The 17107-nt window shown below is 50.8% G+C and overlaps 1 protein-coding gene across 1 annotated transcript in view; it reads right to left on the bottom strand.

Moving 5' to 3' along the window:
• Positions 1-17107, bottom strand: part of EVC2 (EvC ciliary complex subunit 2) — a 116375-nt gene that overhangs the window by 24550 nt on the left and 74718 nt on the right. Inside the window, exons 14-16 of the mRNA XM_080796133.1 lie at positions 15898-16352; positions 9376-9580; positions 6921-7043 (exon numbers count right to left, since the gene is read on the bottom strand). Coding sequence (XP_080652259.1) covers positions 6921-7043; positions 9376-9580; positions 15898-16352 — 783 coding nt within the window. The remainder of the gene's footprint in view (positions 1-6920; positions 7044-9375; positions 9581-15897; positions 16353-17107) is intronic.

The raw sequence follows: 17107 nt of genomic DNA, 5'->3' as shown, positions 1-17107 counted from the left end.
GAATTATTTGGCTCTAAAAGAACGCATGCCTAAGTTTTATAATAATGAAGAGTAAACTTTTAAAAACGGACAATATAAAAAAGAAGTTACCACATTCAAACCATTCAATTAAAAGAGAACTGTGGTAACCTTCTGGTGTATGAAAGGTAGAAGTAGGACAGATTAGAAAGCTAAGATGAAGATTAATAGTGAGACCCTGAATGCCACACTCAGGAATCTGGATTCTGTCTGGGAATGGTGGGAAACTATGAAACTTCCCTTAAAACAGTGCTTCAGGAGATGACTCTGACAGATACTGGCTCAAGGGATAAAACAGAGGCAAAAGCAGACATAAAGGGAACCATCTGGAGGCGTTCCCAGCCTTTGTGGATGGAGAGATTTTTCTCTCCCCTTCCTAAAATGCCTTCCCTGTCTTCTAATCTTTAGAAGAACCTGTGCCATCAGTATTCTCTCCTGTCAGGTCATCAGAAAATGAGCACATTATTCTCATACTTAAACTCTAGTCACTTCTGAAATGTGGAGAGCTGTTCCTGACAGAAGTGCCAGCCACCTTTGCATAATTGCTGCGGCAGCTGCAGGAACACAATAGCATGCACGGTTGATTGCAGTGCGGGAGTTCCACTCCTGAATGAAGGGAACGCTAATGAACTGTGTACGCATGGCATGTCATGAAACCTGGAAACGGTGAATAAATAATGAATGGGTGAAGGGATATAGTGGCAGACATGCCACCTGGACAGAGGACAACATCATTAAAATAACACCAGAAATGACCAGTCAGCTGGTAATACAATCATGTCATTTTCACACTCATATTTAAATGTTCCTAAAGAATATTTATGAGAAATTTATATACACTATGTGCAAAAACAGCAGCAGAGCATATCAAAGAATTAGCTGAAGCATTCCCTTCATTTCTGGATCCATCAACTCAGATCTGCTAATGTGACACAGGGATGGGCTTCAAGAGGCTCCACTCTCCCACCTGCCAGCAATGTGACCTTGGACAAGTCTCTCCACCTTTCTGAGTCTCAATATTCTCATCTGTGAAATAGAAGTAGTTGCTACTGCACCACCTGTCTCACTACAGAGTGAAGTAGGATCTATGAAGAGGATCCAAGTTCGGTGTGAAATATCGAGGGATTGAAAAGAACCTAAATGCTCTTAGTTGAGGGCTGGCTACATCATTTAAGGGTCACACATACTATGAGATGTCATGCTGCTGTAAAAAGCCACCAGGAAACTCTTAAGTACTGATATGGAAGGTCTTCAAGTTTTAGTACTAGGTAAAAAGCAGAGACAGGTGAGAGAGAGAGAGAGGGAGAGAGAAAGAGAGAGAGATAGCAGATGTAGACAGACAGATAGAACTATTTCTACTAGTTGGAAAATAAAAAAATCAGCCCCATAATGTGTGCCATGGATTTACTCTGCTTTGTGGATTGGCCTAGGCATTGGAGCAGGAGAAAGAGGTACATTCCCAACCCTGGTCAAGGCATTGACCTTGGCCAGGCACCATTTTGAGTGGCAGCCCTCCAGTCCTAGAGATCTGATCAAGTGTCCCAAGCTGGTGAGTGTCACCTGGAGGTCAGGGAAGAAGCCAGAATGTCCCTTCATCAATCAGGTACCTGCTTCTGAGAAGCCCTCCTTGGGTGCCCTCCAGGAGAGGTTAGTGGGATTGACATGACTGACCCTTGCAGGTCGACTCTGGCCACCAAGCCCGCATTGGATGCTTTGTCTTGTTGAGGTGTCTGGCCCTAGGGCCCTTCAGTTCACAGAAATCAAGCCATTTCTTAGTGGAGGGTGGGGTCTGCAACCTTAGCTTCTATCTCAGCAGACTAAGATAAGACCCACATCCCCTACAGCCAAAGAGAGCAGAGGTCAGGAAAGGAAAAGTGGCCAATACAGACCTCCTTACAGAACTAAAAATGAATATATCACCCCAAGTATTCTCTGAAAAGTGCCTAAATCTTACCAATTTTGCCTCAAAGGCTGAGCTCCTTTGTATACCTCCAGGCCTCCCATGCTCTAGCTCCTACCTGCCTCTGAGGCCTCCCTTCTCCATACCTAATAGAAAACAAGCTTTCTGAGGACAAATCAAATATCTTTCAAAACAGAACTGGTATAAAACCACAGGTAAGCCACAATAAATTCCCAAACATCATTATCATATATACTTTATTCTCTAAAACAGAACAAAATTAGAAAGGAGTAACTGAAAAACTTTTAAAAAAGGACAGGTTAAACTTCAAAATCAATGTCAAAGGGATAGGTCAAAAATTTCTACTTCTGGCCATGATGGAAGAACTGGGAGCAGATTTACTCTCCTACCACCAAAAACAAGGTACAGTACATGGTGCAATAGTTTCCAGATACTGGACAAGAGGCAGCACAGGAATGGGTGGCCCGAGAAGGAAATAGACAAGGTGACCTTATAGCCACCCCAGCTTGCTACTTGGATGAGGACCCATGGGAAGCCCAGAAAGTGCATCAGGTTAAGGAAAAAAAAAAAAAAATAGAGTTTGGGAGGCCACTGTGTCTAGAATTTGTGGAGCACAGTCACAAAGAGGAAACTGCTGCAGAGAGAGAGAGAGAACTCCAAAGACCTATAGGGGTGTCCTCAAGTCTTTGGCTAAGTGCTGGGCATGCTTGAATAAGAAAAAAAAAAAAAAAACTACACCAGACCAGGAAACGAACCACCAAAATCACAGGCAGAGAGAATACCAGAGTTCACAGAGCTGGAAAGAGATAGTGTTCCCATGAGCAAGAGTGAAAAAAGCACACAGGCACACAGTCCTCAGAATAGGGATACATTAGCCCTCAATTAAAGGCAGCTCTCGATCTCACCTAACAAAACTTAAAAGCATGTCCTGAAAGGGTAAAACTAATCCCAAACATCTTAACTACATGTCAAAACTTCAACATGATTGAAGAAAACACAATAAAACCTGGGACCCAGCATATAAAACCTACAATGCCTAGCATCTGATCAAAAATTACCATGCACACAAAGAAGCGGGAAAATAGGATCCACAATCCACAGGACAATCCATCAGCAGAAATGAGAGAGATGATGGAACCAGCAGATAAGGACATGGAAGCAGTGATAAGAAAAAGAAATGAGGTAGCAGCCAGGAATGGAGGGGACAAAATTGCAATTATTTGTGGACAGGATGACTGACCACGCAGAAAATCAGCAGAACCAGCAGAAGAATCCTCACAGCAACACTAAAAGGCAGGTGCTTCTATTACCCACACTTGAAGAATGAGGACACCAGGGCACAGAACAGTTAAGAAGTTCAAGGTCACACAGCTGGCAAATGGCATAGCTAGGACTTGGACCCAGATGTCTGGCTCCAGACACAGAATAAAGCAATCTGGAAGGACATAAAAGCTGGTAACATTTCTTTACACCAGAACTGAGTAAGTCAGGAGTATAATTGAAAATAGGTTACCACTCACAACCACATGCAAACCTATATATCTAGGAATCATCACAAAGAAACACCTATGTATAAGGGGACCATATGGTTTATCACCAAGTTGAGAGGCAAAAGGAGGAAATGTTGTTGGAACCATCCTAAACAAACTGAGATCTAGTAGGTCACCCTACTTGAAACAATTGTTCGAAATAAAAAAGAAACATTCCACCTTTTGGAGAATGGGATGATAATTGTCAAATTAACCTGTAAATTTCATGCAATCACAATAGAAATTTAATTATGAACTTGATTAACTTTTTCTAAAACGTATATGCCCTCCAGACTCTTGTAGGTTTAAAATGATGCATCTGTGAGCTTACATGAGCCCATCAGACAGCCGGGCTATCCCTGGCTGAGTGTCCCAGGCACACCCCAACCCCTCAGGCAGCTGCCAGGGACCAGAGCAGACTCCTCACTCCATTAGCCTCTCAGCTATTCGGAAAAAGAGGTCAGGGAGGAAGCCCGCCCTTGTCTGTCTGTCTCCCTGAATCAGTCACACGACGCTTTGTGAAACAGTCACACAGCCACTCATGCAACATGGAGCTCAAATCAGCCAAGTGGATTTTCTATCTGAAAGCAGGAGGCAAACCTCTAAGTGGCTGATGCTCAAAGTGGTCACCCATCTGAAGCTGTGAACATCTCAACAGCAGACACCGAGACCAGGGGCTGGCCCAGAGTAGGCTCTCCAAAAAACCTTCCCTAAAGGACAAAGTAGAAAGAGACCAAAGGATAGGAGCAGGACAAGAAGGGCAAAGGAAGAAGCCAAGGAGAGGCGAGGGGACGTGGGAAAGGCACAGGAGAGCCACCTTGGGAGGCTGAACCTTTTCTTTGTCACAGAAGGGCATAGTCGATGGAGGCAGACGTGCCTCCTTCCAACCCCGGCTCTAGTGAATACTGATGGTGTGACTTTGGGCAATTCTCCCAACCTCTTCAGATGGCAGAGTCCAGACAAGGCACAGATCAACCAGGGTGGAGGGTTCCAGGGATCACTGATGCAGATTCTCATAAGGAAAGGAGGTGCCTCCAACATGCTTGGCAGCCCCAGTAGTGAAGCCAGAGTTCCTTCGGGGCACCACACGGCCAGCCACACTGAGGCTATGCAGTGGCTCTCTGACCTGGTCCCTCTCTCCAGCTACACGAGCCCTGAGGAACTTCCCCATCCTGGAACACAATCACACCACTCTCAGGCGCTGGCATCCAAACCAGGGCTGTCTACAATTACCCTGCAAATGAAAAATCTGAACGATTGTGGCTCAAATGCTAAGACAACGCAATCGATCAATTTTGGGAGGAGCGTCAAAGCCGTTGAGCTGAAAGTGTGTATTCTATTGGCACTTGCTACAGTGAGACAGCCAACTGTGAGGATGGTCTGTCATTAAATTGTTACAGCTGGCAAATGCCGCTTGTCTGCCTTTCTCTGGGTTCTGGCACAAACCCACCGAGCTGCTCCATCATTCAGCAAAACTAGCACTGTAGCCACTGAAAGCTAAAAAGTGCCTTCCTGTCTGGTCATCACAAAATCCCTGTCACTAGTGGGCTATCACTGTCACAACCCTCACTGATGCGGGAGCCAACGCGTGTTTGTCCCACACTGCACGGCTACAGGAGGCGACCACACGCCATGAGAATATTCCCCTGCAATCCTGACCAGGGCATTCGACGCAGAGGCAGCCTGCCGGCGGGGAGCAGAAAAAAAGCTTTCGGTTCAGGCCCTGGAGCCACCACTGCCTGGCGTACCTCTTACACATAAGTTAATACAGATGTGGATAGGAAGTACTGAGCAAAGGACCTGCAATCACAGGCACTCGAAAACCAACAAAGTAACTGAGCACTATTCTCCATAAAGCGCTGTTACACCTTAGGAGGAGAGTCGAGTTCTTAAACCACTGCATAGGACGATGACATGTACACGGCCCTGTTCATGCCAGTGCATCCTCCAGAGCCGGGCAGAGGGCTGGCCTTCTGTCCTTGTGAGGGGTCCGGCTTGTGCTTGGGACAAATGCACGCCTCCCAGGGGAACAACAGAGGTGAGGTCAGGGCAGGCTGCTGAGTCTGGCTCAGGGAACCGCCGGAACAGGATGTCACCTGTCACCATTCATAGTCCCACGGTCATTCACCCTGTCTCTCTCCTCGGTGGATGGGCCCAGTAGGATTCAGCTAGCCTTCTCAGCCTGGCATGTGAGATCCCTCCATCACGGTCTGCTGTTCCTCCCTCGGGAAGCCCTGCACTCCAGCAAAGCAGCCTTTTCACAGGGTTGCTGATTCTCTGGGCTCTCCCTGAGCCTACACTGTGTCCTTTGCCGTGGCTCAGGCCACCCTTTCTCTCCGCCAACACAAATCCCAACCTTTTCTTCTCCAGCAACATCCACCTAGAGTCGAGTGGTTTGGCTCACAGACCAGCAGGTGTGGGAGGAAATGTCCCACAACCCCCGGAGCCAGCCAGGCCCAGCTCTGCTTAGAGATGCACTTCCGCTTGTCTCCTCCAGGGAAGCCACCCCCAGGAGCCCCAGGGAAGGCTGTGATCAAGTGGCTGAGTGTTTCATCCTGGGGCCGCTCAGTGAGCCCGTCTGGCTCTCACACTACTTTCTATCTTCGGTGGTCGTCTTGAGAAAGAGGATGTGTTTGCCTCTACCTGCCTTGTTCCCATCTTCCTTCTCAGTTTTACATAGAACACAGATGGGAGGGGGCGCTACTTGTATTCAGAGACATCGTGGCCTGGACCTAACCCTGCACAGGCTCTAGGACTCCTAGCCACCTGATGCTTTTGTGTTCTTTCTGAGAAATACACCTGCATTAAACGGACACGACACTAGGGAGAGAACAGGGACAGGAGGTAGAAACAAGACGGCAGCTCTGAAAGATGGCTTGATACGTCTGTGCAGGGAGCACACTCCTCTGGGGAACCTCCCCTCTGCTGAGCACTGGGGGACACAGCAGGTACTCAGACAGCGGTAACATGGTGTCACCTCTTCAGAGAGACCTGACCTGACCCTGCAGCCTACAATCTGTGTTACTCATCTCAACCCCGTCCTGTGACTGTCACATCATCTCGTTCATTTCCCAAAGGCACTGACCACTGTCGAGGAGTGCTTTCTGTCTGCGCCGTGCGTGTGGGAACGTCAAGTACAGTATGTGTGCACGCCTCAGCACAGGGCCAGGCACGGAGGTGGGGACCCCACGTCTGTGGAGGCAGCTGCACCTTGGAGCCTGCAGGACGATCCAGAGAGCGAGTGGGGAAGTGCAGGAGGAGGGTTGCAGACAGGACTCTGGAGAGGCCCCAGGGGCACGGGTGGGTCGCAGCTGCAGGAGACAGCCGAACAACACGGTGCTGACAGAGATGCGCACACACCCTTCCCCCACAGGGGGACTCTGTGTGCCCTGGGACTGGGGTGACATCAGCCCTGTGTGGGCAATGAGAACAGATAAAGCAGAAGGACTGACCTTTTCAACCAGGTCTTCAGGGGCCTGTTCCTCGAAGAGCTGAATTTTGTCTTCAGTGCACTTCCTCAAAAGGTCTATCTTGCTTTTACTCTTGGAGCGCGGCTTTCTCGCCTTGGCCTGCTGCTGGATGGGGCAAAAGAGAACACGGACGCGAAAGTGAGCCCCGGCAGGTCTGTGCAGCCCCATGTCTCCCAAAGCCGGGAGGGGCTCCTGTGGCCCCCAGGGCTGCCCAGTTGTCTTCGGCTGGACAGAGGGGGAAAGATGGACACTTGCCTAAGCAAGCTCAGTTCACAGGCCTTCAGGCCGCAAAGGGAGAAGGACGGCCACTGGCAGAGCCACAGCTTTGCCGTCGGACAGCACAGCCACCCCGGCGCCTCTTTTTCCCAGCCGTGGGACCCCCACCTGTCAGCCTCTCTGAGCAGGGGACGCAACCCAAGAGGTCCCTGTCCTGGTGAAGCTGGGAGAAGCGGCTCTTCCGGCTGGCGCCAGCGGACTCCACCACCACCTGCACCTCTGCTTTCGCAGGTTGGACCTCGGGAAGGGAGCCAGGCTCAGCCAACCACAGACACCAGCCCCTGCCAGCACATCAGTGCATTTCTCCTGCAGGGTAGGGTTTTTTGTTTGTTTGTTTGTTTTTAATGTGAGAAAGAGTGCGTGCACATGTGCAAGCATGAGCAGGGGAGGGGGAGAAGGAGAGGGAGAAGCAGGCCCCCCGCTGAGCAGGGAGCCCAATGTCGGACTCACTCCCAGGACCCTGGGATAATGACCTGAGCCAAAGGCAAACGTTTAACTGACTGAGCCTCCCAGGCGTCCCTCTTCTGCAGGGTATCAAGCAAGCACAGTTCACACTCGCGTCAGGCCAACTCTATTTCCAAACTGAGCACCCTAAACAACTTCAGAACCAGGAAATTAATCCCTGCCAGGACTGGCCATCTGATCCAACCAGCTCCAAAGCAGGGGAAGCACACCTTGCTTCACTTCTAAGGAAATATGTTTATTCATTGTTCCGAAACTTAAAAAAAGAAAAAAAAACCAACAAACAACTTTGCTACTTTGTCCCTTACTCTCTAATTACCATCGTCTTATAAATCCTGCACTCTTCTAGGAACAGAAATATAAACCCCCCCCTTTTTTTTTTAACATGAAAGAACATAAAAGCTTCCAAGTTGTTTTTGCACTGTGCTGTTCTTTATTCAATCAGGATATGTCTGAAATTTTTTCTTCCCCCAAAGGCTAAGCAGTGGGTTTCAAGTCAGAAAATACCAGCCTTGAGCCCAGTTCCGCCACACCCTGTCTGCCTTCATCGGTTCATTTTTCCTGGGCTGGTGGGTTTCTCTTCCAGGAAATGAACACAGAAACCCAGCTCCTGGCCCTGCCGTGAACGTGCATGAGCTCACTGAAACTGAAGGGCTTTGAGTCCCAACATAATACCTCTCCAGGGAAGCCCGACATCTCTCATACATTGGCCGGCTCAGGCCCGTGCACTGCACACCTACTGTGTGCCAGGTACTTTCCAGGTATTGGGGATGGAGTGGCGAACGGGTCAGGGGGCTTGTCTGCAGTGGGGACACAGACAGTGAGCAGGCTGAGAAACCAGGACATTTCAGGGATCGACTACGTGAAGACATGGACCACAGCCACGTGATGAATGCCTGGGGACGGGGTCTTCTGGACGGGTGCTCAGAGTGGACCTCTGCAGGGTTAAGTGGAGCGGAGACGAGGACAGACCACAAAGCAGGCCCCCGATGTTCTGGGGGAAGCGTGTTCCCAGCAGAAGAAACGGCAAGTTCAAAAGCCTCATCTTAGGTCGGGTTCCCCAGAGGCCGATCCAGAGATGGGGTTGGGGTGTACAGGGTTTCCTGAGAGAACAGCTCAGAGCTGCCTGTGGGGAGCTTGAGAACCAGGTCAGGAAGGGGAAAGGGCCACACAGGACGGGGGGGTCTCAGTTAAGTCCAGCCTTGGCTGCTCCATGGGGGGCCTCAGGAGCAAACATGGCACAAGACTGGTCTGCCTTTGAGGCACATAATAGGTGATCAAAAAAGGCAGCTGTCCATCATGATGCTACAAGACCTGGTGTGAGAGGCTCCCTTTTCCTGACTCCCCTGATTTGAGGCGAGTATCCTCCTTGCAGAAGGGGCCAGGAGTCAGTCATTGGGCATGGCTGAGGGAGCAGGAGAGAAAGAAACCTCTCCGCCCAGGGGGCACCCATCTGCCCAGGGCCAGGCCCAGAAGAGGGTGCAGGTATGAGCCGTGAGCAGCTGAGGGCCCAGGCAAGGGGTCTGCGATGGGCACCTAAAGGTTAGGAAAAGCTTGGCAGTTCCAGGAGTAGCTAGATGCTGATAGAGAGCAGAGGAGAGGGGATCCCAGGGTGGGCGGCGGGGCCAAGGCCCCCTGCATCAGGGGCAGGGAGATGCCCATGTCTACAATCAAAGAGCGGCTGGGGCGTGCCTCCTACCTGCAGCTCAGGGGCAGCCAGGGCCTGGTCCAGCCTCCGGAACTCTGCTTCTCTCCAGGCAGTCTGGAACTGCTGCAGCAGGGCACGGGCCCGGATCTTGGGCAGAGCCAAGCTCCTGTCCATCTGAGCGAAGCAGCCATGAACTTCCTGCCTCAGCCTGAGCAGCTCGTCTTCAGACAGGGAGAAGGCTGAGGAGCAGAGCTTCCTGGAAAAGCAAGACAAGAGAGGGAGGCAAACCATAAGAGACTCTTAGCTCTAGGGAACGCACTGAGGGTTGCTGGGGGGCGGGGGGCTGGGGTAACCGGGGCATGGGCATTAAGGGGGCATGTGATGCAATGAGCACTGGGTGTCATAGGCAACTGATGAATCATTAAATTCTACCCCTGAAACTAATAATACACTGTGTTAAGTAAGTTGAATTTAAATTAAAACATTTTAAAAATAAATAAAAAAGGGGACCCTAGGTTGCTCAGTTAGTTCAGTGTCTGCCTTTAGCCCAGGTCATGATCTTGGGGTCCAGGGATTGAGCCCCATATCAGGCTCCCTGCTCAGAGGGAGCCTTGCCTCTCACTCTCCCTCTGCCCTTCCAAGTGCTTGTGCTCTCTCACGCTCTCAAATAAATAAAATCTTTGATAGATAGATAGATAGATAGATAGATAACGGAAATGGGCGAGGGGGTACTGCTAGGGAAGGAGAAGCTAGAAATTCAAAGAGCGAACTCTACTCATTAAATCCATGACTGGAGAACCCATCATGTCTTTATTTTTTTAATTAATTTTAATTTTAATTTTTTAAATTTAATTTTATTTTTCCAGTGTTCCAAGATTCATTGTTTATGCACCACACCCAGTGCTCCAAGCAATATGTTGGAGAGGATGTGGAGAAAGGGGGACCCTCTTACACTGTTGGTGGGAATGCAAGTTGGTGCAGCCACTTTGGGAAACAGTGTGGAGATTCCTCAAAAAATTAAAAATAGAGTTTCCCTATGACCCTGCAGTTGCACTACTGTGTATTTACCCCAAAGATACAGATGTAATGAAAAGAAGGGCTACCTGTACCCCAATGATCATAGCAGTAATGGCCACAGTCACCAAACTGTGGAAAGAGCTGAAATGCCCTTTGAGAGATGAATGGATAAAGATGTGGTCCGTATATACAATGGAATATTACTCAGCCATCAGAAAGGATGAATACCCAACTTTTGTATCAACATGGACGGGACTGGAGAAGATTTTGCTGAGTGAAACACTTCACATCTTTAATCGTGCATTTCTTTCACAGGAGTCTCTTGAGCCCCTAATGTGCACTGTGAAAGACACACCCCCATGTCTGAGTGAAGCTACAGCCGGATGAGGCAAGGCTGTGAGGGTACCCACAGGCAGGCAACAGACCTCCCAGCCTTCCTGATCTAGGACAGAGCTTTTCGCTTAAAAAAAAAAAAAAAAAATCTTAAGGAAACAGACATGAAAACAAAGCGTCACCTGCTGAGCCCAGTGACCATCACACTATGTGGCCTATAGGAAATATGCCCAGCTCAGTTCAGGAAGACAAGGGGTAAGGGAGGGCCTTGCCCTGGTGTTCAAGGATCATGACCGACAGCCATCACCCAGAGAAAACCCATTCTGCGCTGGGAATACACTGAGTGATTTATCGCTAAAGGCTGACCTGTGTCCCCCCAAAAGATGTCAAATCCTAACCCCCAGCACCTGGGATCGTGATCTTATTTGAAAACAGTCTTTGCTGATGCAAAAGTAAGATGAGGTCATAATGGAGGGGAATGGGGAATGGGGCCCTCACCCAACATGACTGGTGTCCTTGTAAGCAGAAAGACCTGGGCCCAGGAGAAGGGCTCGGGACCACAGAGGCACGGACTGGAGTGAGGAAGCAAACCAAAAGATGCCAAGGACTATGGCAGCCCCAGAATCTAACAGAGGGGCAAGGAACAGAGTCTGTGCCAGGGTCTTCAGAGGGAGCCTGGTGACACCCTGCTGACCCCTTGATTTCAGACTTCAGGCCTACAGAGCAACAAGAGAATACTCTCCTGTCCTTTGAAGTCTCCCAGCGTGGGGTACTTTGCAGCCCCAGGAGACAAATATATTTACCTACACCACTGCTAATCCTTCCAGCAACTAGGTCCTCCGTTTACAGATAAGGAGACTGAAGAATGCTCCCAGTCTTCCTTTCCGGCAAGGCCCTCTCCTTCTTGCTTTGGGCAATGCGCTGTCTGTTAACTCGTTTGCCGGACAGCTATCCTCTGTAGAAAATCCCAGATTTGTTTGGTATTTTGGCAATGTCCAGATAATAGTGGCTGGGTCAAATGTACCCTGTGGATGTACCCGTAGGACTGTGGGAGGCCAGGGCCAGCCCTGCCATGCCCGGATCTCAAGGAAGGAGAGCTGGACTGCAGTTCAGCTAGAATGTTCTTCCCTGGAAACAGAATAGGACCTTCCAGCTGACATGGGTCCTCAGCTTGACACAGTCTGAAGGCCTAGGCCCATGACTCAACACCCCATCTTGGGTTTCTCACCACGAGAGGGTGCACCAACTTTTTTTTTTTTTTTAAGATTTTATTTATTTACTTGACAGACATAGATCACAAGTAGGCAGAGAGAGGAAGGGAAGCAGGCTCCCTGCCAAGCAGAGTGCCCGATGCGGGGCTCGATCCCAGGACCCTGGGATCATGACCTGAGCCGAAGGCAGAAGCTTTAACCCACTGAGCCACCCTGGTGCCCCATGGGTGCACCAACTTTTTAAAAAGAGCCCCAGGCAATGGCAGCTGCTCCTTTGTCCTTAACCTTTCCGAGAAACTTTGCCCTGTGTGTTTGCAGGTGTGTGGATTCCAAAGTGAAAGCAGCTCTGAAAGGGGCGAGTCATTATTTCTGCCCATCCTCAAGCTGATCTGTCCTGTGTGGTCTGGTCTTAATCCTCTGTTCTGTCAGCACCCAGGTAAGACTTCTAGAAACACAGGAGCCGGGCAGGGTCTTGGCACTGGTGGAGTTTAAGATCCAGGCAGGAGTTCAGGAAAGACATCTCAAAGGTACACTTTTCCTGGCAAAAACATGCGTCCTTATTAATTCCTACCTTACTCAACCAGGTTTAGAGCAACTCCAACCTGCCTGAAATCGCAAAGCTTCTAAAAATGTGTTTCAAAACGATTGTGCAAAATGATTCCTCAAAAATAAAGGCTGCAACCTTTTGGAATCTTAAACAAGCAAAGCAGACAAGCAGATGCTCATGGCGGGCATCGTTCCTTGACCCTCTTTAACCCCGAGAAAAATCATAAAGACTTTTCTGATAGCGAGGTGAGAATTCTCTTTTCCCGGGAAACGACTAAATCAAGGTGGCTCGGGTAATACTCTCCGCAAAATAGATCCAAATGAAGTTGCGGAAAACCACCATCCGGTAACGGGAATGTCAAGTCTAATGCAGGCTCTTCGAAGAGTCCAAAGCTGGCTGGAGGTGTAAAGAGATGTGGGTGGGATGGGGGTTGAGCTGAATCATTACTGAGGAGAACAATTCACAGGAATAAGAAGACGTGTTTAAGGATCTTTACGGGCTTGGAGAGAAGACAGCATCTTGTGTGCTCGAGAAAACCAACATTAACAAAGCCTGGGAAGTAAACAGGGACAGAACCCAAAGACAGAGAGGAGGAGGAGCCCAGAGATGGCACTCTGTCTCTGCAAATACCAGGGACCCGTTCTCCCTGGCGGCCAGGTCAGTGCTGGGGAAGAGAAGAAATGGTCGAAGCCAGGCAGATCCTGTCCCCCCAGAGGCTACTGCCAAGGAAGGATGGGCATGGTGGGAAGATGCTCTGGTTCTCGTGGCCGTCCAAGGGGGCAGGTGGGAGGGACCACCGACGCCCAGCATACCGCACGCTGGCCCAGCAGAGAGGGGAGACAGACCTGCTGAGCAGATATGCAGGAAAGGACTCATTCCACTCCTGCCGCCCTCATCCCCGCCCCTGCCCCACAACATCCCCTGCATGCTCCTGTCCCTGCAACCAGGTCCAACAAGCAGGGCTCTGGATTCAGAATTACGTTGTGCCAAAGGTTCAGCTGAAGTTGTGAAACATCCATACCCAGGAAAAGATACTAAATGGGCTTGGGCTTTGTTTGCTTCTTTGCTTGAACGGGTTGTTTGGGTTTGTCTGTTTGCTTAAAATGCTGAGTTGGCTGGTTGGTTTGTTGAAAGGAAAAGCAACTTTCAGGAATGTTGATTGGGAGGTCTGTAGGGAAAGGGAGAAGCCGCTCTCTGTCATTGCCAAATGGGTACAACCACATCCTTGCAAAGAACAGTGACTTATTGGTCTAAATAAACAGGCTGAGAAGAGGGCGGTTATGGATTATTTCCCCTGCACTGCTGGTGATGGCTTTTATTCCTTCACAGCAGTCACATTGGTCTCCCCACTTCACTTCCGGATATGGACCAGGACCTCCTATCAAGCTGCTCTGCCCTGGGTCTTGCCCCCTCTCAGCAGAGCACCAGTGGCCTGTGGCCACTCATCTCCGGCTCCCAGTGCCAGGTTGGTCCTCCCTCGAAGACTGGTGGAGACCTGAACCCTTCAGTGTGCCCAGAACCCTTACCTGCCTATGCTTCCTTGTCCTGATCTACCTCCTAGGTGTCTTCTCTCCTGATCATCAGAGCTCTCCCAGCACGGGAATGATGGTGACAAGGGTAGCAGCTGCTACTTACTAACCACCAAATGCAGATCATGGGTCGTGTTAAAAGATTTAAATATATGAACTCAGGCACTTCTTTCTTGATGCCATGAAGGTGGCATCTTGTTAGACACGGCTGATGACCTAACCCAGAGCCACTTCCTTGTGCCTTGTCAGCTCAGTGTTTGTTTAGAGGGGCTGCCCTCTAACGACGTTGGGGATGGGAACACCCCTCACAGCCACAACTGGTCTAAGGCAGGACCTGACAAATGTTGGCCTGGTGGACCAAGTCCAGCTCCCCTGGTCAGTTTTTGTTTATGAAGTTTTATTAGCATGCAGTCAAGTTCATTAGTTCATAGACTGTCTGTGGCTGCTTTCTTGCTACCATGGCAAGATGGGTAGTTGCAACAGAAATCATGTAGCCCTCAGTGACTACACTTATCTGCTCTTCGTTTAAAAAGTTGACAGCCTTCTGGTCTCCGACAGTCATGGTCACTCCATTCTCCTTCCTGCTGAATGGTTTCAGCATGGGCCTATGCCCTGGGCAGTCCTGACCAGTGGTATCAGAAGGGGTGATTGCTCAGATGTTAAAAAGAGATGATGAGTGTGACACCTGGAGCCACAGCAGCCACCCTGAAGCCATGAAGGGATGACCCCAAAGACCAGAGTGGCACACTGAGGATAGTGGAGCAGAAAGACCAACAGAACTCGGTCCTTGATGGAATCATTGAGCCACTGAATCAAGATGGGAAGAATTTACTACTTGACTCCTCCTTATAAAATAATTTCTTCATCTTTTACCAACCTGATAATATTATGTGCTGCTGGAAGCACCCTAAATGATGTAGTAGTATTGTTTAAGGCAAGACAGATGAGGCAAAGGAGGTTAAGTAACTCTCCTACACTCAGACAGCAGGTGGTGGTGCTGGGATTTAAATCTAGGTTTTCTGGTCGACACTGGCCACATCTCACTCCGATTGACAGCTCCATACTAGCCTTGCTGGAACTCCTTCAGTTCCCATTCTGATGGGCCAGCCTCAACCAACTGCCAAAAGCTTTGTGGGTCCCTGCTACACCAGGAAATGTGTCCCATTTGGGCGACGCGGATCTCAGTCTGCATGGAGAGCTGGTAACTACTGGCAGGAAGGGAAGGGCCGTGGGGCTCTGGCCCCTCCAACATGTGACTTCAGCTGGTACTCATGACTCTCATTGCAACCCCGTGTCTTTAAAAACAGTAGCTGTGCCATATATCCAATGTTTCCTAGCATCCCCTCAAGAGTTGGCCAGCTGCAGCCCCACCTCCTACTCAGAGGTGATGTCATTACTCGGTTCTCCACTTAAGAATGAAGCAAACAGCCCAAGCACCAAATCAGTGAAGGAAGAAAGTGGCCAGTGAAGAGACGGTGAGGGCAAGGCCTCAAACGAGGGCCGAGTATCACACGTCGTTGACATCTGGTGAAACCAAGCGGGCTCGGAAGGCCCCCCCCCACCGCCCCCCCACCCCCGCTAGTTCTGCTCCCCACTCCACTCTCTGGGATAAGGCCCCTCTACCAAATGAGCTTCTGATCAAGGGGGACCCACTGCAGTTCCTGCTTATGCGGGAGTGGTAGGTTCCAGCTGCCCCCCGCTCCCATCACCTCTTCCCATGGGAATCCGAGGCACCTCACCCACTTCTTCTACATAGCCTGCCTTCCACCAGCCCTGGCTGCTCACCCTGCACCCCAGGGTGGCCCTCTCCCCTGGGCTGCGAGTTCAGGTGAGCAAGGACCTGCGGTGAGCCTCATGAGGGCAGGGTCAGCCGTCCCCACTACCCCAGCAGGCCCCGCCCTCCCTGGGGGCAGAGCAGGGCGCGGAGGAAGCTCACATGAAGATCAAGTGCTCCCAGCGTCTCAGCTCCGCCTGCTCCTCGGTTGACGCCTCCAGCGCGTCGTCCTTCAGTCTCTGCCTCACGTTCTGGACGCCCTCCTGGTCCCTGTCCCTCTCTTCACCCTCGAGCTGCTGGGCCCGGACGGCCAGCTCCCGGCTGTGTTCCTCCAGGATCTGCTGCAGGAAGAGCCAGGGCACGCCGCGTTTGAGCAGCTCCTGGGTCATCCCGGAGGTCTGCAGGCGCCGCAGCTCCTCCGTGGCCTTCTCGGACAGCGATAGCGTCAGGGCCCTGAGCTCCTCCAGGGCGGCCTGGTCCAGGCGCTCCTGCAGCATCTCCAGCGCCGCGCCCTGCTCCGCCAGCAGGCTCCCCCACCGGCCCAGGTACTGGCCCGCGTCCTCCGCAGCTCGCAGGGCCTCCCCGAGCGACAGCTGCTCCTTCCGCTGCTCCTTGTGCTGCAGGGGTTTCAAGGAGGAAAACTAAGTGGGGACAGGCTGGGCGTGCACAGCCTTCTGGGAAATGGTGGAGACCCGCACGGGAGGCATGGAATGGAGACAGCCTTCTCCCAGCCATTGCACACTCAGAAAGCTGTCCTTAAGAAAGGAACCCGAAATAGGGGCGCCTGGGTGGCTTAGTAAGTTCAGCGTCGGACTCCTGGTTTCAGCTCAGGTCACGATCTCAGGGTCATGAGATCAAGCCCCGCATGGGGCTTTACACTCAGTGCAGGGAGTTGGCTTGGGATTCTCTCTCCTGCACTCTGCCCCTCCCCCTCTGCTCACAGGCTCTCTAAAAGAAAGGAAGATAACCCCAAATAGAGCGAGAGCTCCATCTGTTGAACATGTATTGGACCCGTACTTATTGAGCAGGTGAAGTCCAAGAACAGACCACTTGGGTTCCCAGCCTGGCTCCTCTGAGGACACACTGAGGGACCCAAAGTGAAGGTCTAGAACTCTCTGTGCCTCCACATTCTCATCTGTAAAATGGGGCTGAGCTACCTCACAGAGTAGCTGGGGGGATTCAGTGAGTTGTTTAACACGTGTGTGGTTCTCAGAGGTGCGCCCCGGGGCAGAGCTCACATCCGTGAAGGTCTGCTGTTAATCTGTATTCCGGGAGCAGAGGACCTGTGAGCTTAACTGGAAAATAAACACCCTGAGATCCGTGACACACGACTGAAACGAGGAGGTCAGGGGAGGACTTTCAGGAAGGCGAG

Source organism: Martes martes (assembly GCF_963455335.1).
Source record: "Martes martes genome assembly, chromosome: 2".
In the NCBI taxonomy this organism is placed as follows: domain Eukaryota; kingdom Metazoa; phylum Chordata; class Mammalia; order Carnivora; family Mustelidae; genus Martes; species Martes martes.
The sequence above is the reverse complement of the archived record's forward strand: the minus strand, read 5'-3'. Positions and strand labels throughout refer to the sequence as shown.